The sequence below is a fragment of the Micropterus dolomieu genome, linkage group LG03, assembly GCF_021292245.1.
Source record: "Micropterus dolomieu isolate WLL.071019.BEF.003 ecotype Adirondacks linkage group LG03, ASM2129224v1, whole genome shotgun sequence".
Lineage (NCBI taxonomy): Eukaryota > Metazoa > Chordata > Actinopteri > Centrarchiformes > Centrarchidae > Micropterus > Micropterus dolomieu.
In genome coordinates, this window is record NC_060152.1 from 17,830,292 (window position 1) to 17,857,238 (window position 26,947).

Below are 26,947 nucleotides of genomic sequence, written 5' to 3' on the forward strand. Positions count from 1 at the left end.
CTAGACCAGATTCTGTCACTTTGTGGTAAGAATACACATTTGAAGGAGTTGGTTTCAGCATGATGTTGGAGTGTGACTAGAAATTTCAAACATGGTTGATCATGTCATTGTTCCCATCCAAATTTGAGCTGAAACATGTCGAAATCCAAACGTTGAGTTTAACAGTAATTGCATGTTGTATGAGTGCTATAACAATACATCAATTTTTGGTCATGAATGGATATATGTCTAAGTAAGTATTTAAATGCATACATTAGTTTTTCCTGAACTCATTAAATCAGTGTCCAGTCCTTGAAAACTCTGTATTAGGTTAGTGAGAAAACTGTATGTTTATTACTGAAAATAACCACATAACTGTTTTAGGTGCAATGGTAGTTTTATGTCAGCGGTTAAACAATGAGTGTATTTTTCCTCTTGGATGCAGGCGGGGAAACTCAAACTACTAACTTCCTGTCACCTGTTTTTTTTTTTTTTTTTTTGTAGTTTTATGAGAAGGTGGCCAGAGTGATGAACTCAGACCAGGAAAGGCCGTTCGTGTGCAACGCTCCTGGCTGTTCTCAGGTGAGTGTGTCGAGACAAAGCAAGACAGGGTGTACATGTGCGTGTGTGTGTGTGTCTGTGTATATTTCTCCTTGTAATATGAAGAGGTGTACATTGAGGGGGGCTGAGGAGTATATTACTGCGCCATACATAAGGGAGAAACAGCATGGAACTGAGTGAAACATAAACCGTAAATAACGCTGCAGGTGTAAAAATACTTAGTCAACACCAGGGTTTATGTTCTTTTAGGATGTGCTCTTTAAATGGAGTATAACAGTGAATGTTATTTTGATTTAAAAGTTGCAGTGCGTATTTGTTTTAAAATCGGTGAACATTTATATGTCTTTGTACATACAATTTTTACAATCCTGCTTTAAAAACATTCACCAGCGATTTCCCACGGAGGACCATCTGATGATACATCGACACAAACATGAGATGACCCTTAAGTTCCCCTCCATAAAGAACGACAACATGTTATCAGGTGAGTTACGACAGTGCAGACTCACACACTACCTCGGCACAGTTCATGTGGAACTTGTAGTTCATTTTCAGGTGTGTGCCTTGGTGACTCATGCTCAGACACACTTGTCTATCATCAGAAAACTTCATGGCATGCCCATACGAGTTGTTTACAGTCATGTAAATCATATGACACACGTTACATTGCAGCTCAGCTCTATTCAGTGCATACCACTGACACACATCTCAGGAGAAGAGAGATGCTGACATATGACTGGAGAAATCTGAATTTTAAGCTAAATCCCTCTTGTCTGTTACTTTGTGTGATTTGCATTTTGGTGTCATTAGTAATGATCTTACTATAGAGTGGCAGTGGGAGATGGTTTCCAATGGTTTTATGGATGGTGGGGTGCGTAAGCCCCAGGTGACATACTGATTAGCACAAAAATCTACTGTTCAAAAACATGAAATCATAGAATGTGCACTGCATGTGTGAGTGTCAACCCAAGGCCGATCCATAAGTATAGATGTCCATTCCTAGAAATGGCCAGGCCACACTAGACAACAGTGTGAACTGCTCTAGCCACGCTGCCGAGATTGTGTCTTCTTTATTATTTACACTCAGTGGACGGTGGGATCAGATTTTCTAGGCCGGGTGTTCTTATCGCCTGCTGTCTGAGCTCTGACCATTTCTCTTATTGAGACCTTGAACTTAAGATGAAACAGACATGGCTTGTAAAAAATGATCTACTCTTAGTACTATAATTGTTGAGCTAAAGTTAACCTCCTGCTCCATTTGCTAATCTTATCATTGACTCCTAGGTGTTATCCTCAACTAAAAATTGACATTACTCACTTTTTTATTAATAAAGCTTGTCACATTCTCAACCAAAATTGAAAAAAACGTATTTGTATTTTAGGTACACAGGTCATGATGAAAGTTTGAGTCAATCCCCAGTCTAGCCAGAATGGATAAACAGCCTACGAAGTATGCTTTTAGCCTTTGAAACAAGACTGATCCTAAAATCACCTTCAACTGTCTGAAACCTGATCTTTGTGCACCCCCCAACATCAAGTTGAATACCGCGGCTTGACTGAGCTCTACAAATGAGACCCCCACTCAGTAGGTGGGATCTGTACTTTATCAGCTGAAATGGGCCTGTCAAGCGTAGGATCTCTCTCTCACTAACAGAATAGAAGTTATGTTTTCTCAAAATCATTGCAAATATGTAACAACAATGTAAATTATTACACTTTAGTCTTAAGGTAGATCTCCATTGGCTTTTGTGAAGTGTTTTCCTTGTCAAACAGTGGATAAACGGTAAAAATTATACTATGAAACAAAAACAAACGGTCAAATCTGGTGAAATCAGTACAAACACGTATCTTTGCTTAAAATATACTGTACTTCTTGCTAATTTGGTGTTTGTTATGTACTGTTGTATATCATTTTGTATCATGGGTCCTGTTTGTTTGTTGCTGTTCTGTCATTGTATGTATGTTTCAATTGTGACCTGCCAAGGAGCTGATAATGAAAATTAGCTTTAAGCTAAGTGCGGTGTTAATTATTGCACATGGTCCCTTTATAAATAAATCAAAAGGATAAAATAGAATTAAAAATAATGGAAAATTCCCCAAACATGATGCTGTACTGTATGTACAGCCACTATTAACAATAGATTTCAAAGCTAAAACTTGAAAAACATTTGCTTGATTTCCAGACCAGACGCCCACACCAACACGCTTCTTGAAGAACTGTGAGGAGGTGGGATTGTTCAGTGAACTGGACTGCTCCATTGAGCAGGAGTTTTGCAAGGCCCAGGAAGAAGAGGACAATAAACAGGTACTGCAGGGTAGAGAGCAAAGCTTAAGGCTGAAAAAAACCTAGGTGAACCAAACGCCATAGCCACCCACAGTGGGTAGGTCAGGTGGTTATGAACTGTTATCTGGCGCTATCATTAGTCACGTCATTAACAGCAGCTCACACATGTTAGGTGTTACACACACTAATAGAAACAAAACACCTCATGAAATCACACTTTGGTCACTTGTCAAAAAGCTGATAACCATAGATATTGTGTACTGAAGTCATAAGTTTCTTATGCAGCTTTTGTTGTGTCCCGGAAGCCATGCTCCCCAATCCCTATTAGTCTTGTTGACAGTGACAGACAGGGCTCGCAGGTGGAGATTTGTCACCCACCAAAGGTAAGGAGAAATGAGATCTGGTTCTCCACCTGTAACTTCAAACAGCTCTCAAGCCATCTCTCAGGGAGGGAGTCCTATTTCTTCCCAGATGTAAAGACAGACCCCTGAGACAACTTTTGTGGCAGCAATAAAAGACCTGGCCAGACATTCTCACATATGAGCACAGACGCAAAGCTTTGGCATTTGACAAAATACGTGGTCATTTATGCATTGTAGATCTCTCCTGAGATACCTTTACCTGCAACATGGGTACTAGTCAAATCACCACAAGACAGACTGCTTATCTAATGTCTAGAAAGATGTGCAGTTCACACTGTAGCTAAGCTGTCGTCTGGGTGGTTTGGCTCTGGAGCTCGTCTGTGTTCAGGTCATCCTCGTCTAGCCTCTGCAGCCTGTGTGGTTTATGATGGGAGGCTCTGCTAAGTCAGCAGGAGGCGAGTCAGAGCAAGACTCTCTGGGAGAGTGCATAGCACAATAAGCAGAGATAAAGAGTGAAAGCTTAAAACTTCAGGAAAACAGCAATCAGCCAATATGAAAATAAAATATCCCATATTCATTTACAGACACTCTAATATGAGCAGAAGAATGAGTGATTTAGTTTATTAATAAACCTTTAATTTCCTCAATAATTACATGTTATTTTTGGGTCACTACTTGTTGTCAGGTGAAGTATTTTTAAGTGTTGTGAATGTCTGTATCCTCCCATTTAATCATTACCAGTGGCTGTTTCACATTTGACTCAATGCAAATTACTTCAACTTCCTGTTTGTTTTATGGCACTATATGTGAGTTGAGCTTGGAGATATATTGTTACTTACAGTCGAGGGTATTTTGGAATGTATATGCTGTTATAATATTTGTATAAATAGGTAGGTAAAACAAACAAACTGTCCTAATAGGCAAATAACAATAAGGCAACGTCTTCATTAGACTCTCAATGTTTCCCTGAGTCAACTCAGAAAAAGCCCGGAGATTATAGTTTAGTTCCTCATTACCGATTCAAGCTGGGTGAATGGAGCCCAAGGCCAAACCTTTGTAATTGTTTGAGTTGTGCTGAAAATACATCTTGCCTGGAAGGAGGTTACACTCTTGACAGATTCTTAACCTTGAATGTCCCGCTTGCTTTTCTCTCCCCTTTCCCGCTGCAGAATATCTCACTGCACGGCCAGGCAGGCCAAGGCCAGCACCAGCATTCCCACTCACGGATGGGCAACCATGATACCAGCATAGTGATCCAGCAGGCCTTGCCCTCTCCTCAGTCTAGCTCCGTCATCACTCAGGCTCCATCCACCAACAGACAGATAGGGTGAGTAGGCAGAGTATTTTTATTAGACTTTGAACAGAAAGAGAGGGAAAAATATTTAGTGTAGTAGAGGCACTGTTAAGAGAACGACAAATTATCTGACGTTCTGTGGTCAGGGTGTATCCTCTCACCTCAAGTTGCGCCTACATTACAGCAACAGCCTTAGGCTCGGCCTGGTCCCTTTGTGTCCTTGCTGAGTGTCATCCGTCCATAGTCTCTGAGGTAATGTTTTGTTACATTTGGAGCAGTGTGTGTGGGGCCGGCGATTCATGTTTTGCTGTTCATTCAGTATTGTCCCACAGCACTGCATGCCAAAAAGGGTCCCACAGGACAAGATGAGGTCATTGTTGAAGCCTCAGTCGCGACTGCTTTTACAACGGTTTAGCATTTCATGCTCTAAAATAGTTCCTTTCACTGTATGGGAATGTCAGGCACAACCTTATAGCTCTGTTTCTCTGATAAATGTGCACTGCCATGCTACAGGTGTTTAATAACAACACATATAGACAATATATTAACAACAATCTGTGTGGAGTGTTGCTTCACTATTTAAATGCAGTGTTTAGTGGACAAGGAATTGTTGATAGAGTTTAAAGCATTTTTAATCATCAGACCCTGTGTTTAGGATTCATATTTGCATACTGTGTAAAGTTAGGCTGTGTTCATTTTTAAACTCTACTAACTGTGATGGGGCTACCATCTCTTTGAGGGTAATGTCTTTCCCTCTGCTGACATACTGTCTTTATATATCAATAACATAATAATTACTACACACAAACATTTATACACACTTTCTTCCTTATGAAGACACTCCACTGACCTCATTCATTCCCTGTCCCTTAACCCCAACCACCTTCAGACTTGTGCCAAGGCTTTGTTACTGTAAACCAGACCTGTGGCAAGCAAGTTAGACATTGAGATGGCTCAGTGTTAGGCCTGTGCTATGTTGAGGTTGTCCTGTGTAGATTTGTAGCTTGAGGAGCTAGTGAATATTGGATGGGAGGCCCATCACTAAGCCTGACTGACACCCCGTCAGGCTCTTTGTCGAGGACAGGGTTGGAATTTCATCCCCTTGGAGGAGCAGCAATCACTGCCAGTAACAGAGACTTTGCTGGGCCTTCTTCACCTGAGTTTACCTATCATTAAAAACTCCTCACCTTGCTAAAGCACAGACTCCCCACTTCACTTCTTTTCACAGTTCTTTATGATCACAAATCTCTCACTGATTTGTTGAGAGACTGGTAGTTTTACTGCTTACACATACAAAGAAACACATCACTTGAAAGCTAGAGCTGGTTTGCCATGTGGTGAGAATGGCACATAAGTCTCAACTACAATTATCTGTTATCTGTTAATTATCTGTCATTTAAGGCATTCCCCAAGCTGTGCTTGTATGTGCTAAAAGGAGTCACTTGTTTACTTGGACGATGGAATCCTAACACATGAATAGGATGAGTAGATTCACACAAGAGAAAACTGATCTGGAAATGTTCACATCAGCAGGAAAATGGTTGAGGAAACACCTACACTGAGAAGCAGTGCTTCCACAGGAAACCATTAGGGCCAACCAAAGGCTCCGTTCACAGGGTCTCTCCACAGGAACTTCCTACACACAGAACAAGCTGGACACTTCACAGGCTGACTGTGCTCTGTCCAGATTGATAGTTAGGGAGGGTCAGATCAGTGGTTCCCTATGACGCCTGGTATAATCATCCTGTTGTCATAACAACCAGAGACACAATTAAGAAACAGTTATCCTTGTCATGAATGGAAAGGTTTGTGGATGTGATCATCGCAGGCCTATAAGTCTTTTAATCTTGATGCACTTTATGGAGCTGTGTGGTAAATATGTCTCTGAATAAAAAGAAATCACCAAACAAAGTCAGTTTAATCTCACTTCCATCTGCTTCCTTCTCGGCCCTGCTGAACGCACAGTGTGAGCATCCAATGAATTAGGATAACAAGTCATTTTCATTGCTCCACAATGTTTACCAAAGAGCTTTGAGGCTTGGAATCAATTAGGATTGGCTTTCCTCAAGTCCATTTACTTTAGGGTTGAGCTGGGCCTGCAGCTGTGAAACCTGAGGACCTCTCTCTTTTTCTCTCTCTCCTTCTGCTCTGAGTCCCTAAACAAGGTCTTTGGGGAGCCACACTGACACAAACCAGTGTTAAAACCAGGCATAAGAAACAGCCAGTAGATCTTAATGTCATGGCTATCATTATCATACAAAGGGAAGCGGTGTCCAACAGATTTGAATGCTTTCTGCATTTCAATTATAAACATCTGTTGCTGAGTTATGTCAGAGTTAAATGCGTTGGACATTACTAGTCAACCATGTGAGATACAACATTCTGTGGAAACCTCAACCTTTTGACTCGTAAGAGGAGATGTGCGGGTATGGGTGTGGGCACAAGGCAATGAAAATGACATTCTTCTACTCTGGCTCAGTAGAGGAATTCAGCCTAATTATTTCCATTACATAGCTCAATCAACCTGAATGCAGTTGGATTAAGTGAGGAATGATTATAGGACAGATAAAATATCGACAGATCGACAATTTAAGATGATGATGTGCTTTTATTAGCTAAATGGGAACTGGGTGAACCTAAAAAGTAAAATCCTCAAAACCGTTGATGTTTGTTTGTATGTCAACATCTAACCAAGACAATATTTCTCAATTTTTCCTGAATTATTTAATTCTTACACAAATGTGACATGAACTATTCCTTTTACTCCATACCATACATACAATTAGTCCACTATACTGATTTGCAGTTTGACATTCAACTTAACTTAAATCTGTCTTGTAATGCACCAGCCCCAGGCATACTGTGTGCAACTAAATTTGGCTGTCACATCACCGTGCAAAGCTCTCTGAAGGAAGTCAATTTGTGGTTTTGTTTCCCATGTTGCTTTAAATGCACACTATTCACACCTCAGAGCCACCAGCTTCATGCTGTCCTTGTTTTTGCCTTTAAGGGAAGTAGCACAAGTAGATAATGGTCTGCATGTCTTCTAAGCTGCAGGGTTTCATGTAAAGCCCAAGTGTAGGGTGACACATTGGTGCAAACTTCCTGTGTTGTCTTAAATTTTGTGAGATGCTTATTGTTTATTTAGGAGCACTGGGTAAAAGATTTTAATATATTTTTGCATGATATAGATAATGATCTTCATATCAATCAATCAGTCTTCACATCTTGAAAACAAAGGAAATGCCCATGCAAACGCAATCTGTGCATGGTCGGTTGAATACAGTATATTTTAATGATGCAATATTCCGGTGTTTACATATATAATGTATATTATATACTGATGCTGTACACTTAATTGATGGAAATGCAGAGTTGCTGGTCGTTTTTATGATTTTGATTCCAGGATGCATTGCATATCACATTTTTTTATTGCATAACCCTGCTCCCCTTGCATGCAATAAAACAACTCTGCTGATTTCAACACCCATTGTGCCAGTGCCAGGTCAGAGAATGACCTCCTCTACAGAGAGTAATGGGCTTTCCACGGACAAACTTTGACCTCATGAACTTCACAATTTAAACAAAACTTCCTTTATTATTGTTTATGATTAGATTGCATTCAGAAAGTGGTGATAAGGAGGGAGATCCGTCCTGAGTGCAGAAGCGCGGAATCTCTACAAAATGCCTGAGGTTGTGTAAAGTGTAGGGCTAATGAATGTAGAGTAGTTGCAGGTAGAGAGAAGATGAGAACAAATAAGGTACAGAAAAACAAAAGTATACAGTATAATTAATTACAAAAAAGGAAGGAGAGAAAAAGAAAGAGAGAGAATGCAGGATGTACATCTGACCTGAATTAAGATGAGCTCATTGTGTACTGCAGTGGGTTTAATAGTGCATTTGTAGAGGAACGCCCAGACTCTGTTCCCTCTCATTCCAGCGGGGCTGTGTCATCCCTACCCCGGGGCCACCACACATGCAGGCTCCTGCAAAAGCAACTCACACACAGGGACATGCCTCACAGCTCTGGGGAGCACAGGGATCACAATGCAGGGAAGTGTGGAAAAGGGGATCAGAGGTGGACAGAGGAGAGGAAGACAGGGATCAGAGGTGGATGGAGGAGAGGAAGAGGGGATAGGAGGTAGATGGAAGAGAGGAAATGAAGGATCAGGAGGGTGGAGGAGAGAGAGAGAAGAGAGGCATCAGATGTGAGGTTTTCTACCAGGATGGTGGCTAGTCCGTTGGAGGAGAGGATAAAAGACATGTCTGTACAAGGCAAGGAAAAGATACATCATGTTTGGGGCATGGAAGTATGGACAGAACTGAGATTATGAAAGAAAAGTGAGGATGGAAAACTGAATGAGAGACAGAAGGATGAGGCAGACAAGAGACAGGAATCAGGTGGCTGATGAGAAGGAGAGAAGTTGGCTAAGGAGGAGGGGGACATACATGCTAATAAGTAGTCATGTTTTGATGAAGATATGAAGAGGGAGAAGGATTAATTATCATTGAAAGTGAAAGGGGCGGTCAATGCCAAATGTTAAAACACCTGTTAGGTGTTGCTGACAGATACCAGTTTAGCTTGTAACAATATGACACAATTGTTGCTGCACAGTTTTTTTTCTGATTCACTTGTGATAGGAATGTACTGACATGCTTTTTACATGAGTTGAAAACGAAAGACAACCCATCTTTGCTGTCCCCAGCCAATGGCGTCTTATGAATCAAAACAATATCATATTTGGTGAATAAATACCGCTCATAACTAACACTCACGCTAATTTGTATCATCCACCACCATTTCTCAACTGTGCTTTGGCATGGTTTTACTCAGCTTGAGGCACCCTAATGTGAGGACACCCCATCCCTGATCCATCCCAGTGGAGCATCCATCCCTCCTCTAGCCCACTAATAAAAGTCAGCCTGTGTCGTAACCCATTAGAGCTGATTTATTTGATCAGATTCGTATTATTTCCTCAGTCCAAACCCCATGGCACTCTCCTCCCACCAGTGATTAAAGGCAGTAAATCAGGGGCAGGTCCTGTGTAGTGTTTACTCAGAGAGCCAGGCAGCTGCAAGCTGTTTGAGGCCCTTGTTTCTCCCTCTGTTTACCCCCGTTCCCATGGCGACTGCACCACCGTCTCCCGAACGTCTGGAACTTAGCCCTGGGCTGCTTTGGTTACGTTCAAAAGTTTTTAGCTGCTGTGTCTACCCAGAGCTCGCAGTGACTTCACCCAGCGAGGAGTGAGCGCAGCGATGTTGGAAGAGTCAAGGAGGGAAAGAGAGGGAAAAGCGAGAGGAGGAGAGGAGGGAGGGACAAAATCTAGGGGTGGGCAGGCACAGGGTGGGGGGAGGGCGAAAAGCCAAGAGCATTACATCATTGCTGGAGCAGAGTCAGAAAGGGAAGGATATGAGTCAGTGGACTGAATGCACCTCTCTCCGTCTCTCTCTCTCTCTCTTTCCCTCGTTCTTCTTGGATGGCAGCCAAGCCCCTTGTGTTTAAGTCCCCAGTACTTGAGTTGGGACTGTGGGGATTGGGACAGTAAAGCCTAGTGTGTGGAGACTGCAGGATTTGTGGGTCAGAGCAAGCAAGTCCATCGGGGGCTGGAGTTGAGGTGTGGGCACTGTGAGGGATACAGAAAAGAGTTATAGAGGATTAACAGGACAATGAACCGTTGTCAGTTCTGCTCCATCAGAGAGAAAAATAGCAGGATAACTTAGGGAAATAGTCTATGGAACAAGAGATAAAAAGCAAAAAGAGGGACTCAGGGAGGGAAGAAGGTCTAGCAGTGATGTCATGGTGGAGTGAAGGTGGGCGGGAGAGGTGGAGGGGTGGTGCGGTGGTGGTTCTTGGGCGGGGATTGTGGAAGAGAGCTGGGCTGAGAGCAAGGCACTCAGTAATGTGAGAGTGCAGGGTCAGGACTGCAGAGTGTCTACCTGCTCTCCCCTGGGGCCCACAGCCCAGGCTATTATCAATCCCCTCAGTGGAGCCACAGCCTGTCATTATTCACTCACACACACACACAACTTCATGAACATTTACACGCCGGCACTATGAACATGGATCCACTAATCCACTGTACACTCTGGTGCATAATGTAATCACAAGCAAACAGATGTAAACAGAGAAAGCGGGAGAGAACTAAAAAGAAGAAACATGTTTTGTAAGACCTCAATTAGAATGCTATTAACATATGTATATGCTAAAGCTTATATAATAGCTAAAGCTATTTATAATGTCACATTAATAAGTGACTGCTGTAACAAAATTATTACATTCATTAATAGTGGCTTTTTGCCTGCAGTCACTCTGTAATGTCTATTTATCAGCAGAGCCAGCACAAAGATGAGTTAATGCTCAGAGGAACAGATTTGTTTTTCCTCCCACTGGACAAGCAGGTGACGGATACAGTGTTCGTCCTCCCCCTACTCTGTAGCAGGTGAGCACTGCTAGCAGACAAGCGCAGCAGTGTAACCTGTACAAGCTTCAAAGAAAGCGAGAGCCTGACCTGCAACAACCAGCATGTGCTGAGAACCAAACTCTACAAATTATGGACTGTCACAAGTAGCTCTGTGCTTGTGCAATTTATTGTCTTATTTTGAATGAAGACAGACATGAAGAAAACAGATTTTATCTTTGTCCAGGCCTCTTAGTTGGTCAGTTGCAGTCTGATTTAACTTTCCTTATATATGAATATCAGCATCTTACAGCATTTCATTGACCGGGCGGTTATTATATATACGTTTTTTTAATCACCAGTAGAGGATCTGGCACACACTGGACTGGAAATAGTTACATACAATTACTTCCAATATCCATTTTTAAAACCTTTTCTGGGCAATCTGCCGGCCACATTACTCTAAATCTAATGGTCTTGGACATTTAAATGTATGACTATATACTGTATTTAATTTCAAGTCAAACTTTATTTCAGACTCACAAGAGGGTTCACAACATTTCATATGTAGGCTATTGCGGCAGTGTTTTCTGGATCTGGATAAGGAATGATAACATCTCCTCCTAGGGCTGGTTGATGCCTCTATGGTGCTGTTCTCTGACTCATCAAAGCAACACATAAAATTGTAGATCAGTTGTCTTACATGTAGGAACACCAGAAAACACAAACAGTTGACTGGCACTATGCCATCTGGGAACCCGAAGCAGCAACCTCATTGCATCATTTCATTGTAAGCCACTATGAGCCTTTGCATACTACTTTTCCTGTGGATACGCCAATGATTAGCTGTATACACAGGTGTGCAAAAAGATCTAAATAACGAACATTTTACAGTGACACTTGAAACTGTCAAAAAATATCTCCGTTGTCATTCATATCATCAGTGAGAAAATGGCCAAAGTATTTAAATTTACCCCCCCGAGACAGTCAACATGCTGAATAAAAAACAGTTTTTATCTACAAAATCATCAGCGTGTCACTGCCACGTGACTGTTATTTCATCCCCCTGGACGCTGGCAGAGCCTAAACGGAGAGGGAAAACTATGTTGATGTAGCGCGCCGCTACACTGCATACCTCATTGTACTTTCATGACTTTTCCCATGTGGAAATGTTTGGATTCGCGGTGTTGCTCACATGTCAGACGTGCTGTTAAATGAGTGTGATTGTGATAAATTGGGATGTTAGACAGGAATGACACACAGTCAGGGATGGTAATGGTCCTGTGTGTGTGGAGCAATCTATAATGTCTGGAGCGTAAATGCACATATTTAGGTCTGGAAAAATACAGGTATTTATTCAGGTGGGGCACCATTTTCTCCCCCATTTGGCCATCACTCCCTCACTACTCACTATTACGGTAATCCAGGCTATGATGTGGTCAACTGATTACATTAACCCATAGAGCACAGCTAACGTAAATGCTTCTTTTACTCCTTACTAAAGGAAATGGATCTTTATCGACTCATCCTGATGATACTGATAACTAGAGAATTATTGATTCTCCTGAAACAGGTTATTATTTAAGAATCAAGTGGTGAACACATTTTTTAGAGACTGTGCACATGTGAGTGTAGCTGCACCCTGCAGCTGGGAATCACTGTTCTTACAAGCAGGCTTTTGGTGGCAGTTGTATAAATGATGTCACCACATGCAGATGGAGTGGTCTGGGTGTTTGAATGGCTGCAGCCCTGTGCCAGTGACTGTGACAGGACTGTTGTCAGTTGTTTAAGCTCAGCCTGGGCCTCATCTGTACATGTGATTTATTGATGTGGCCGTGAGTGTGGATAGGCCTGTTGGTCCACACACGCTTTTGTGGTGACCTAGGGGGATTTTCTACGCTCAGGGCTTCCACCGCTGTAGCAGTCTCTAAATGCAATTCTCATCATGCACATCTCATGTGGTTGTTATGACAAATATTATTCATTCATCATCACAATCATCACAGTTATTCATCTATTGTACTACATGAAGTGTGCCTGTTTAAAGTGCATCCAAAAACTCCCAAGATGCTTCAACAGTCAATTGCAGCATGAAGACACAGCCACACGTTCTGTTTTCCATTCTGACTTTGTAGCTGCAGAAACAAAAAAAAGAAAGCAATAAGTTGGAGAAAACATGTGCTCTGAAAAAGCAGAGATGTGAAACAAAAAATTTATAAAATAATTAATCATTTTTATTTTTAAGATTTTCTTTCGTGATCTCACTTTGAAGAATTGCAATAGTTCAAGGGTTCTCTGCTGTGTAATGCTCTTTGTCGATAGCTTCTGCACCAAACATGGTGCTGCAGCCAGCAGGGTCAGGTCCACCATGAACAAAATCCAGTATGACGATTACAGCTTTCCCTCCAGGACTATTAAAATTCAATTAGAGGTCTGTGACAGAGTTGGTACTTTTTTGTTTTGTTTTGTATTGATAATGGTGTGTCTAAAAGCACTGGAAGAAATCTGCAAAGTGGACCTTGAATTTCAACTTTGTTTCTTTTCTGAAACTGCTTCTGAGGTGAAGAGTCAACCCTCAGGCTCACTGATGTATTCACGAGTTTTACCACATCTATAAACAGTTTAAAACCTGCCTGTGAATGATTTGTACAGGTGTATAAACAGTTTTATAACACACTGTAAGGCTTTTTGACGGGCGTAACCGCATATTATTACATATTAATACTGGTATGACATACTGTGTTATCAATCAGTTATTATGTGTTTAAGCACCAGTTATGTTGGCTTAATAGGAGAAGTAATAACTAGCACCATAGTGGTGGTGGTAGTGGTAGTGGCAGTTGGCTCTGAAGTTCTCTGAATGTCTGTCTGTGTGTGTCTTCTCAGGCCTGTCCCCGGCTCTCTGTCCTCATTGCTGCACCTACGAAACAGACAGAGACAGCCTCTGCCAGCCTCCATGCCTGGAACTCTGCCAGACCCAACCATGCCTGGCTCCTCTGCTGTGCTGATGCCTGTGAGTACAAACAACGGCGCACAGAGCACATTCGCTCATGGGTGTACCCACACATGGAGAAGCAGAGTCACTCACTTACAACAGTGTGACAACAGTGTAAAAACAGACTGCACACAAACTATGTAGGTTTGTAGTTTGGGATGCTTTCTGTCACCACTAAAATGATAAATAGAAATAGAATAGAAAGTAGACTTTATTGTACCACTTTGGGAAACAGGGAATGATAACAACCCAGAGAAAGCTCCTCATATCAGGATTCTAATGATACAATATGTGTTCTCATTGTAATACAAGACAGCCTGTGTTTATGGTATGGGAAAAAAACCCACCCATGTTTATTAAATTAAGAGCTAAGCGATATTTGGTGAAGATTGACGGTTCAGGAAAGGGGTGCAGGTTTGGGTGATATTTTTACACAAAACACACTTAGTGCAATTAAGGCTGTGTGTCAGGTTCTAGGCCCGAGTCTCTGTGGATGAGGGGGGGGAGCGGGGGTCAGGCAAAGGGGGGTGGTGAGGGGCCATTCCCCATGGAGACCACCACACCAATCAGAGTTCAGCAGCTGGGAGGCTACAGCGGCTCACACATGTATGCATGCAGGCTCTCACACAAAGGTTTCTTCTTTCCTGCATATACTGCTCAGTGAGCACTGCTCACATCATCACCCTGCACAGATGACCTCTCACCCCTGTCAGCTCAACCAGCTGATTTCCTTACATTCAGGTTTTAGTTGTGACACAGGACCACACTGACCACGGTACCTCAGAGGTACACACACAAAGACAGATTCTAACGCATTCATACAACTAACGCACACCTAATAACAGCTTGTTCACCTTAATAGCACATCTTGCACCAAGGGGTCTTTCTGACACTCACTGCACTATTATCAGAAACACACACACCCTCGTTGCACCAGCTTCCTGTGTTAAGTCCCTCTCTGCTTGCTTCCTGTTTTGGGTCAGCTCCAGTTATCATCACACAGAGCTGTGCACGGGGCAGCCTGTCATGTGAAATCAGTATCTCATGCTCTCTCATCTCATCCCCCACAGCTTACTGTGCAGGAAAATTAGTCTCACACGTTCAATGCCAAAGCTTCTTTGGTGATAGCATCTTGTTAAGACATAAAAATCCCCATGTAAAGCATAGATCAGAGCTAAATAGAAAAAGGGTTGTATTATGGGAATAATATGTATACACTTGTGAGTATGACTGATATCCTGTTGTTATACTCTTCAGATGGAGAGACAAATGTCCATGGGCTCCAATATGATGGGTATGCAAGGACCCACCCACAGCAGCTCTTGCTCTTCCACTCACATTCCCTCCATGCACTCAGAAGCCAAACTGGTGAGTATATTATGCATGTATTCACATGGATACATACACATTTATGCACACACATACACAAGTGCACACACTCAAACTCAAAGTGTTGCAACCTCGCTTTTCCACTGGTCTGTGCCAGCAAAGCTGTGCTCTTAGGTCTGTGTGGATTTCATCATTTGGTGTGTAATCAAAGCTGTGTCTGAACCTGCCAGTGCAGCACTGGAGACTCTGACTGGAATAAAGAGCCCTTTATGTGGTTGTGGCTGGGCTGCCCACCGACTGCCTGATGTATATCTTAATGTACAGAACATGTTCTGTAGGTCCTGCAACTTGTTAGCACTAGTTTAACACAGCAGGGAAAAAATCAAATGACCTCATCCTTCACAAAGCAGGCAGTTAGAGCAGTGGGAATGAGACGTAGCTGTGAGAGGAGAGAGACAGAAAGGACACGGGCTTTGAAAGTTAAATAAGTATAGAAGACTGAAAGACGAAAAAGCAGAAGAGAAAGAAACCTTACACTTTTTTTTTGTTTTGCTAATACTGATGCCAGTGACAAGCAGTATACCTTTGATTAATGTGAAATGGATGAACAGTTACACTCTAGGTGATATGAACTGATAAGTACTGTAGCAACATGACCACCAGCCAACCTTTGTTTTCAAAATAAATAACTGTCATGACTTGGATATCAAAAAAATCACACACCATAATGAAAAGTGCTGGCTGCTCTTTGCGTTTGGAAAGGTTCGCCGATAGCTCAGTTTGCTGGAGAGAAACATCTTGTTGGGGGAGGGATTGGGGGGGGAGTAGCAGAGGTCATTAGAAGAGTTATTGCTCTGATAGAGGAGAGCGGGAGCATTCCCAGGGCATTTAATTCTCCCTCTTCCTCCTGCTCTCTCAAGATTGATCGTCTTTGTAGTCTTTTGAATCTCTTCAACTGTTCCTATGGTAACACACTGGGGTAACACAATATTAGTGTATTAGGCTTATCTCTCCTCTGGCCGTCATCCAGACACATCTTACTCTTTTTTTTCTCCTCCTATCTATGTAATTGAATTGTAAATGCTCTGTTAGGCCTCCCATAAACATATGCAGTCACTAAATGGGTACAGGCCCCTCGACCATGCAACTTTCTGGTTAGTTGGCCATTCAGACACAATGCACAGCAACCAAATGTGGATCAATTGAGATTCTGATCCCTGATGTCTGAACGCAACTGATGGAATTCCATGATTGTGGACAGAAAGTGAGAGACTAATTGTGTTATCAGGGTGCGATCTCCAGTGAGGGTTTCATAAGCATAGACGGGGTCTCTAATGTCTGTAATATCCGCGCCCGGGCCAGGTCGATAAATACGGCCTCGCTATCGGATAACTGGGCCATGATCAGGCCCATGTGTCCCCTGCGACGTTCTCAATCCGGCTCTAATCTCATTACCCCGACCATGTTGACTTTCCACCAATGGGAAATCTCCGCACTGTAACCCCACACCCCCAAGGCACGGACCTGGATGCACTCTTGCTGCTCAACGTTTACATTGTGAGAGCGGAGAAGGGGATTGAGTGGGCCTTTGATAGACATGAAGGAAATAGAGAGACAGGCAGAGTGAGCAGGGGAGTTGAAAGGCGAGTGACAGTATTGATATTCTGAGACACTGAAAAGTGAGTGAGAGTTTGAAATTGGAAGAATTCTTTGTGAGGGACACGACAGGACTTCTGCTCGGCCTAGTTTCCTTTGCCCCTCTGCACGCATGTATGCATGTATGCATGTATGTCCATATGTGTGCGCTTCTGATGGTTTGATATTTTGTGGTAACTGGAGGCCCTGGAAGCAGAATTAACCCTCCCCTGCCAGAGAATGCTTGCCCAGAGCATGGGCTAATGAAGGCTAATTGATTTTGTGGTGGGCCAGAGCAGCAGGGAGGCCTGTCTCTGGTGTAAATAGTTAATGAGCCGAAGGACTGCTGTGGCCCCTTGGGGACTCATATCTCGCTCTAAGCTCTCTGTTTGTGCTCTCTGGATGAAAGACTGTATCTGCATCATTGCCCATTTTTGTTCTTCTCTATCTCTGATTTTCTCCTTAAGTGCCAGCATTTAAGTGGTACAGCAAAGCCTGGTGGTGTAGTAACTGACTTGTATGTTTTCCCTTATTGCTTTTAGCTTGTTGTCTGGGAGTGTTGCTGAGATTGCAATGTTTTATTAGTTTTGGTTCAAGTATTTTTCTTCTTGTGAAGGACTGGGTGCTCATGGTACCGGGTGTGGTTGTGTTCTGCTCTGTTGTGGTCTTGGGAATAGAATGGTGCGTGTTGTGTGCTGGAGGTTGTGGGATAGTTGACCCTCACAGCATAGAGGAAACGCTGCAGAGAGGAGGCCAAGTTCCACAGCACGCCGGCCAAAGAATTACATCAAGGCTCACAGCCAGTCCTCCACAGGGCCTTGCGAACAGTCATACACACGCACACACGGACTGGTCCAGCTCTGTGTCATCCTCCTCGCATGGTGTCACAGCCACAGGCATTCATACACGTAGGGACAGTCAGGTTCTTAAAAACAAGTGACAAATGAGATGTACACACATGCACAGAACACATGCACAGAACACATGCACATATGTGGAGCAGGGATGAAAGAGAACTAGAATATTTTACTCAAGTAAAAGTACTGTTACTCACAAAAGTAAAAATAAAATAACTAAAAATGTACATAGATAAAGGTAATGGGGATGGGGGGTGATGGGGTGATAATGCTAACTTTAACCCATAATGACATAACATTGCCGTACTGTTCACAAACTGCTATGCCAAACTTCCCAGGAGTGACTGCACCTATCACCCCCTGACACTCAGCCAGTAAACATTTACATTTAGAACATGTACGTTCAATGTGTCAGCTCTCAGGACACAGACTACACAAAAAACAACAACTTTATTACAGTAATGAGAATAAACGTAATTTGTTACTTCCACCCATGACGTTGGAGATTCACATACTGTACTATATAAACGCATACATGCATACGTGCATACTGGCATACGTCCACTGTATTGTCCTCTGAAAACCTTCCTCTCTTGCTCAGATGGTTTGATATTGTTGTTTGTATGATGAAAGACTTTTATTTTCATTTGTCATCTGTAACAAGGGAAGTCCAAACAAACCCTTATCAAGCTGGTTCTAAATGACATCTGCAAGTCCCAACTATGGGACATGACTCAGCTCATGTCAGTGGGACCCTTTTTTTAAAGTGGTAGAATTCAGCATTGTTTTTGTGTCCCTTTTAAATGAGCTCCATGCTTTCCGCACATCCTGCTTGCCTGCTAATGTCAGACAGAGGGGCCCGTGTATGAAAATGTGTTACTTATTATCTCCTAATTATCTATTGTTTACATTGTTACTAAGGACAATAAATTTGTCACTAAGCATCAGGCTAGGTGCTGAGTTTTTTATGAGGTAAACAATACTATATGTTCCTTCACTGCAGCTCTCTTGGCTGCGGAGCTGGCACTAAATGGGTGGATGACATAATTCCTGGCATGCTCTAAATGTACTCCTTTTTACTTGGGGAGGGAAAAAAACAGTGCGTCTCTTAAAGAAACATTTCATAGGACACAGGAGGACCAATAATCAAAGTGTTTCTGTAGCTTTTTACATTTAATTTACACAACCTTTGCTGTTCTTATGTTTCAGTATAGTTACAGACTTGCAACAGGCGTTCGGCCTAATAGGCTTAAATATAATAAAGTTTTGCCCTAAACACAAACAAAATTTGAAAGTTACATGCATATTCTGTTCAGAAAATCCAAAAAAAGAAAACTTGTGAAGCAGCAACAGATGTGTCAGTTTTCAATTCTGCTACACTGTGATTGATTGAGAGATTAGCTCAGTATGAAGTAATTTGTAAGCAGTTAAACCATTAGCATACATGGTAAGCCTATTACGTGTTCCATTCATTTTCCTCCACCGTAGTAGGGGAGCACCTCTGGCTAAACCTCTTGTTGTGAGGAGGAGCAGCACACACAATAGGAGTCTTACTCCAGGTTTTGTAAGCAACATCTGTATGAATGGTGGCATTGTCAGGGTATGATGTCATTGGAGAGGGACGGTGAGCTAAGAACACAGCTGAATCTGCAGGCTGCTTCGCTGAGCTCCAGAATACGTGTATGTGCACTGTATATGTTTGCGTGCATGCTCACTATTATGTGTGCAAATGGCTCGCTTTCAGTTCACTGGCACCCTCTCTGGCAATCATTGTCCATGGAGTCAAAACACATCTGTGGACTAAGTGGGGCAAACTATGAAGTTAAAGTGTGCACATATTATAGTATATAGTACATATTAGTATTTGATACAGATCTCATACGCACATATGTGTGATTAGTAAAGTAAACATGTGGATGTTCAATATACAGCAGTCAAACAAGGACACAGGACGCAAGACACAGCAATATAAGCTGAGATACAATTTTGCATAGAGAGAGCAGACAATGTTGATGTTTTGGATGCAAAGAAGGTTTTGTTGATGATAAACGTATGCTGTTTGTCTTTATTGCTATGGAGGCAAGGGGTTTCAGCAGAGTGGAGTGCAGAACTGAGGAGCTGCTGGAGGAGTCTGCCAGTTTATCAGTGTTGGACACAGACCATAGAGGGGCCCCTCTCTCACAGCTTCCACTCTGTTGCCAGTGCCAAAGTGTTTGGTTTGTCTTAACAGAGACATACTGTATATAGTAATAGTAAGTCAAAGGTAAATGGACATGTTTCAAGATGTTCTGTCTCTCATTTGACGGGCTTTGTTAGTCCTATTCACCTTTGTTGTAATAATGAACAATGTGTTCAACCACAATCGCCCCATTTATACACATGGCTTTCACGGGTTAATGTATGCCATTAACACAGTGGGGTCTGCATCTTTAGCTCCACATGCATCACTGCTAAACTATAGAATAATATTAGACCTTGTTTATATATATTTGCTAAACACAATCAGCAATAATATGCAGTTTTCACGTTAGAGAGTAAACCTGGCAAGCAATGTGATATAATTTGTAAGATTTATTTTCTTTTCGACATTATTAAATAGCACTTTATACAACAGCCCCTTCTGTGATCATGTTCAAGTAACTATTAAGACTTGGAAGAGCAGAATTTATGGAGGTAAACGCTAGTAGCCACTGCCATTGTCTACTATAAAGTTATATTAAAAAAACTGTAATCATTCTATTGTACTTAGATTGTAAATTTGTAGTTAACCCCATGTCAGAAATAGGGTTTTGAAACCAGGTCAAATTACCTGCTTTGAGCCATTTAGAGTAACATCCGGACAGGTAACGGTCCGTCAGTTGAACATTGATAAAAAGCAAACAAACTTTTAAAGCTGAGAGTTAAAAGTTGACATTGTTAAGCTAATATACATAAAATTCTTTTAAGGACTGTGTGTACAGGTACATTTATATTTGCGTGGTTATGTGTGTGTGTGTGTGTGTGTGTGTGCGTGTGTGTGTGCTTGTATGCCTAACCCTCTGCATGTCTCTGTGGCTGTGTGTGGTTGGGGTTACAGACGAGGGTGGCAGTTGTGACCTAGAGTGTCGCATCTGTTTGTCTTTGGATGACTGCGTGTTGTTTTAGCTGTGCTGATGGGAGGTGTATGTGAAGGCCATTTGGTCATGGTTCAGGGCCCGTGAATGGGACGGGGCTCCGGTAGAGCCAAGCTTGGGTAAACCAGCTGCCATCACCACACGAGCCAGAATTAACTGGTCCAGCCACCATGAGCCCCCCTGGAGCCTCTGAGCAGTGAACTAGATACTCACTGGACTCCAAAATAACTGGAGGGGTGATTGGAAAACTCTGTTGGGTCAGAGATTTTCAGTCTGATAAAGTGTAGTCAATACTGACCAGTTAGGTCACTACCTCATCTCTCAAACCAATTAATACTTACAGGTTAATCTTGAAAACTTTTATTTTCTACGTGTCCTTGTTTGTTCTAAGCATGGTGAACCTCTTTTTACACTTCTCTTCTTCAAAAGGAGAAGCGATTGCTCCTCAGTCATTTTCAAATGTTGGAGCATTTGAAAATGACTGGTGTCTTAAGAATGTGTGATCCTAATCCAAATCCAAATATATTGTTGATAAAATAAATATAATAGTATTAATTATGACAAGACAAGGTCTAAATGAAACCTCCAAACTGTGAGTTAAGGGGAAGTTAAGGATCCTGCTTCAGCCAAAATACACAAGAATCTGACGTTGGTTATTTTAAGCCTCTTTGAAATTATGTTTAATTCAAGTCATCATATTTCAAGTTACTTTAATTATTATGATGACACAGAACTTGCCTGTTGCTTTTGATGCCACAAATTGAGACATATGTTAGTGTTTATTATTGTATTCACACTCTGTCTGTCTCTCTCACGCATTCTCTGCATTCAAAATTGTGGCAGTGGGTGTAGTGATAACAATGTAGGCTGCACTAGAGCAGGGCTTTACAATAGAGGGAACAGTGGGGATATACAGACTGGAGTCAGGGGCCCATCCATTAGCTTGACAGAGTGGAGAAGCTGCCAAGAGTATGAGCGCATGCTTTGGAGCATGCTCCTCAGTGGGCGTGTGTCTAACTGCGCCCGTACTGCCACGGTTCCTCCGAGCACCACCAGAGCGTCGGCTCTGGCCAGTGGCCTATGTCCATCTCACCGTCTGTGTCTGGAAGGAACCACAGGGAGGCTCTGTTCAGCCCGGCTCTGATCAGCTTGGCCCAGAACCTGAGAGAAGACGGGGGGGGGCGACATTACAGCCCAGCTCTCCCATCAGACTGTCTGCCTTGCCGTTCCCTGAGGAAATCAGTTTAACAGTCCCCAGATCTTGGCAAGCAAAGGGAGAGGGGGTGGAGGAACAAGGAAGAGGTGTGTGAGAGAGAGAGAGAGAGAGAGAGAGAGAGAGAGAGAGAGAGAGAGAGGGAAGGGGGATGTTACTGCTTCTCTGGGCAAGAGGGAAATCTAATAAAATTGAACTAATGGGGGTTTGGAGTTTTAGGGCACAGAGAGTGGGTTTAGCCGACAGGCACCGGTGGGTAGTGCTGGTGGTGGAGATGAGGAGGATGGAATTAGATCCTCTGAGTGCTTGGCAAAGCAGCAGAGCCAAACTCCTGCTTTCAGCTGCAGATGGCGAACCCGTGTCGGGTTTAGAGCGCGAGTTAGGGGGCCACAAAAAATACTGACAGGAAAATGACAGCTATGATATATTATGCAATTTGAAAATACTGTGTGCGTACACATTGATCACTGTGCTGGTGTTGTGTTAACAAAAGGCTGTACGACACAGACAGAAGCTTTAATGTTTCTCAGTGGACTCTTTAATTTGAAGCGGAAGATCTCCATTTAAAACCGTGATCTTTTTGCACTTGACTATGACTCTGCAGACTAGTTAAATCTTTCTAACCTACTGTGAGGCGCCTGAGGGCCACAGGTCCCCTGATAGTACACTGCTCCACTTTTAAGGGGAATAAAAGTGCTCACCCTGACCTCACTGGGTTTGATTTACCCATCCTGAGGCGGGTGTGGTCTCCTCCCTTTGTACCTGCTCCGTGCTCTTGCTTCCTCCACCCAGGGTTAATAGATATGAAGTCATCTGGCGAGGAGAAACCTGAGTGTGTTCTCAGGATGTGCCCAGAGCACTCACAGGGACATCACTCAAAGCCCACCGTGTCAGAGAGGAAGCAGCCATTAATAAATATCATTAATGGGTGATCACCTGGTATCTGTGAAACCACATAAATGAGAGACCTAAAAAAAAGAGTGGGAGTGGAGAGATCAGGGGGCAAAGGTCTGCGAGGTGACAGTCCCCCTCTGGGCAAAAGGCTGAATCAGGGATGGTGTTTTAACAATGGGAAATCAATAGGCTTACTACTTTAAGTCCACTTACAGAATGCATGAAATGTAGCGTCAAATGCATTACATAAATATAGGCTGCTAGTTTATAGATTTATCCTGGTAGAAGCTGACATGTCTTTGTGGTGTCATGGACTGCTCATCCTCTTGTTGTGTCTTTGCTGTGTTTTTCCAATTTCCAACAACAGCGAGGCAGACAGTGGTAGGACAGACTGTGCCATCCCATCTGTGTGTGCTCTGTACTGCCACAGGCTAACACCTGCACTGATTTAATGACTGTTTGCTGCAGCGACCATGTTGCTGCAGGAGAAATGTATACGTATGTGTGTGTGTTATTAGAGTAAAATGCATGTGGTAGTTAAGTTCTTGTGCTCAGCACAGTCTGGGGAAATACAACCATGTGTTAAAGAGTCATTAGGGAGCTGATGAAGGTGTTTAAGAATCACAGCCTGCTCATCATCGCTCTGCTAACGTCCCGTAGCTGCGTCACTGTGGTTCTGGATACAAAGACTTAAGTTTTGGCCGAGCTGGGTTTAACTTAGATGGAGTCTCTACTCCAGATGGAGCAGTAGCAGGCACTTGTGCAGCTTCAGGAATAAGTGTATTTCACGGTAAGAGTTTTCTCTTTTGACACAATGCCATGGCTTTTTCTTTAAACTCTACTATTTAATTTGAGTGTGTTGATATAATGCCTGACACTTATTTAAGTGGTCAGTTGTTTTTTCTTGCTGTATGTTCATTTATCTCTTGGATCTGTTTGTTATGTGGGGTAAGCTTGGCTTCAGGCATGTTGTCTTGGTTGGGGCAATATAAATATTAACCTGGGTTGCATCAAATTTTATTTGGTGAAACCAGTGTGATCTTCACTGTGTGCATAGTCCTTTTTTTTCTTTCTTTGTTTTGTCTGCATCCTGTTTATAACATCACCAATGAGGGTTCCCTGAGTGGCCCCTCGGCTCTTTGACCTGCCTGCGTACTCTGACACTCTTGGGCCTCCTCGAATGCAGGCTAATTCAATTAATAAACAGATAGTGCTGCACTGCCAGCTGGAAAGCTCTCAAAGACACTGATAAATGAGCACTCGTTGTCTTGGGTTGATGGTGTGTGGGGAGGAGACTTTAGAAGCCATCTAATCTCCCCTCTCTCCCCTCTCTCACTCTCTCTCTGTCCCACTTCAACTCCCTTTTACCCTTTCTGTCCTTCTCCCCCGGCGCCTAGTTGGCAGGGAGTCAGGCAGCCCCAGATGCGCATCTTACTCACGCACACAGACAACTTTACTAGGGCCTCAGAAACATCAGGTGATTGCCTGCTCTGTGACTTAAGTGGCAGGAGATTGTCAAACCCTGATTGGTTTTCTTCTTTCACAAGGGGGGTGGGCCTCACCTCCCGGGTGCTGACTGACAGGCTGAAGGGAAGGTGTTTAGTCAGCGCTGTCAGCCTCAGAATTCATCCTGTGAAACACGGAAGACGTCCTTGTCAACACCAGTGACTATGATTGAGATCTGTAAGCTTGTTTAAATGCATTTTCTGTTTAAGTTGCATGTCAACTAGCTGTTTGTTATTTCTGCATGTTTAGACCATGCCCAGATAGATATCCAGTACATAAACTGTCAGCATATACAGACTGTAACTTAAATAGTAACAATGAGAAATAACAACATCTTAAACTAAGTCAGAGTCTTCCTCATTGCTGCATGTTGTAAGTCTCAGTGTGACTGTGATGTTGTGGACAGCTGCAGGCCTGTGTCCGCCCGCTGTGTGTTAGTGTAGAGCCTGCGGTATTTTAACCCCTGTCTCCCTGGTCACAAAGAAGAAGGGCTGTGGCCCCTGAGAGCTGTGCTGACGAGCTCTGGTGATGGCGATGAAGAGGGGTTAGGGTGATAAGCTGAAGGAGATAAACATTAAGAGAGCAAATTTAAAATAACATTCATAATGAGGGCCAATAGACAAAAACAAAATCATGTAGCTCCAGAAATGTAGTGCTGTTTCACTATGTCAGGCATCCCTGAAAGCCAAAACAGGCTTGGCAAGGTTGTAATTTCACTGTGCCGGTTTCATGTACAGAGCACACGTACTGCGTATGGAAAGCCAAGTGAAGACACTAGACTACAAACACATATATGCCTTTTGTAAATATAATACAAACCTAAAGGGTATGCTATTTTTTGACTGTCCCACTTCCAAAATGATTTATTTGACTGTATCTCCTCCCTCCTGGTAAAAAGCTTTCCACTCGTGGACAGTGTGAGAGAGGAGTGGAGGGCTGATGTTGTGTTGTGGTCGTGTCCTAGCGTTGTGATCCAGACCAGCTGGATGCCATTCCCTATGGGAATCATGAATGTGAAGCTTGTTAAAAGATATGGAGCCCTGGACACGGCGTGGACTTACTGACAGCAGCTGGGAGAAGGGGGAAGGGAGCTGAGAGAGGAAAGAGCACTGGGAAAGAGAATAAAAAACTTTGTGGAATTCACAACAGTAGCCTTGAAAGGAACGCCTTTGTTTTCAGTTTTGCTGCTAGCGTCATGCTAAAAGTGACAAGTAGACTAATTACAGACTAAGACTGGACTTTATTTAAGTTCATTAAAGTATTTATTCATGTCAGCAGTGCACTGTGTAAAAATAGGTGCGTTAATGAAAGTTCAACACTCTCTCAACCTTTTATTCCTAAAGCGGTTTCAAAAGTCATGAAAGGGTTCAGACATTGATTTCTTTTATTTTGTCTAGGTTTCTGTACAACAGATGAAGCCTGAAACATATTTTGGCACTTGTATGTTTGGAGTAGGATTTTTTGCTGGTCTTGTGGTTGTCTTTATGTGATGCCCAGAAAAACAGACTCTTGAGGAGGGGTGCATTCAGTAAACACGAACACAAACGTACCTTGAGAGTGCCTCTCTCTGGTCTCCCTTCCAGGCCGCTCAGAGAGACTTGCTCAGTCAGGGTTAAGTAGACCACATGGTTAAAGCAACAAACCTCCTGCTGGGTCAACAGCAATGGAGCAGTCTGAGGCTCACACCTTGCCAGCAAGCTCATCTCACGGGCAGACATCCAGACACACACACACACACACACACACACACGCATAGAGGAGAGAAAGGCTATTAGAATTATGAAGAGGAGGGACTAGTGGGATGGCAATCAGGAAAGGTAAAGTGGGAGAATGACAAGAGTGAAGGAGAGACAGAGGACACTCTAAGTGGCTTTGATTTGTTCTCCTGACATATGGATTTATAGAGCTATTCATCATCTCATAGTCAGCACATGAATCTGCTCTTTAACTGTTGACAATCAGCACACTGACAGATGAGAGCATGTGCAAACTTCTTTTTTTTTTTATATTCATCATTGAAATGATGGTAAACACTGTGTTTGGTGTACATTTTGTCCACTCAGAGGCTGAAGGCTGCACTTTCACACCACCCGGGTGCCATCGCCAACGGCAACATGAACTCCATGGGCCACATGATGGAGATGATGTCATCGCGGCAGGAGCAAGGCGGCCACCATCACATGCACTCACACCCGCACCAGCACCTGCAAGCCCCTCCCCACGCATACCAGCACCACGGCCATCATCACCACAGCCAGGGCCACAGCCAGGGTGGACACCACCACCCGCAGGGACACAACCCCCATCACAACTCCCACAATCCTCACCTCCATCCCGGGCACCCACACCAGACCTCACCGCACCCTCCAATGCACTCTTCTTCACATGTAAGCAAAGCACATTCCTGGGAGAGCCGAAGCTTTCAGACAGCCCAAAGGCAGAACCACAAGTTCAATAACACATTAACTACATTGCACATTAAAACCTTTCATATAGCTAGAAGCCACTGTATAGGTACCATGACTAA

The 26,947-nt window shown here is 43.0% G+C and overlaps 1 protein-coding gene across 4 annotated transcripts in view; it reads left to right on the top strand.

The window, feature by feature from the left end:
- The window catches only part of creb5b (cAMP responsive element binding protein 5b), a 44,796-nt gene that overhangs the window by 11,952 nt on the left and 5,897 nt on the right, over positions 1-26,947 (top strand). For all 4 annotated transcript variants that reach the window (XM_046045222.1, XM_046045223.1, XM_046045224.1 and 1 more), the window contains exons 2-8: positions 484-561; positions 931-1,024; positions 2,724-2,845; positions 4,356-4,513; positions 13,765-13,891; positions 15,131-15,241; positions 26,484-26,807. In XM_046045222.1, coding sequence (XP_045901178.1) covers positions 508-561; positions 931-1,024; positions 2,724-2,845; positions 4,356-4,513; positions 13,765-13,891; positions 15,131-15,241; positions 26,484-26,807 — 990 coding nt within the window. In that variant the 5' untranslated portion in view covers positions 484-507. The remainder of the gene's footprint in view (positions 1-483; positions 562-930; positions 1,025-2,723; positions 2,846-4,355; positions 4,514-13,764; positions 13,892-15,130; positions 15,242-26,483; positions 26,808-26,947) is intronic.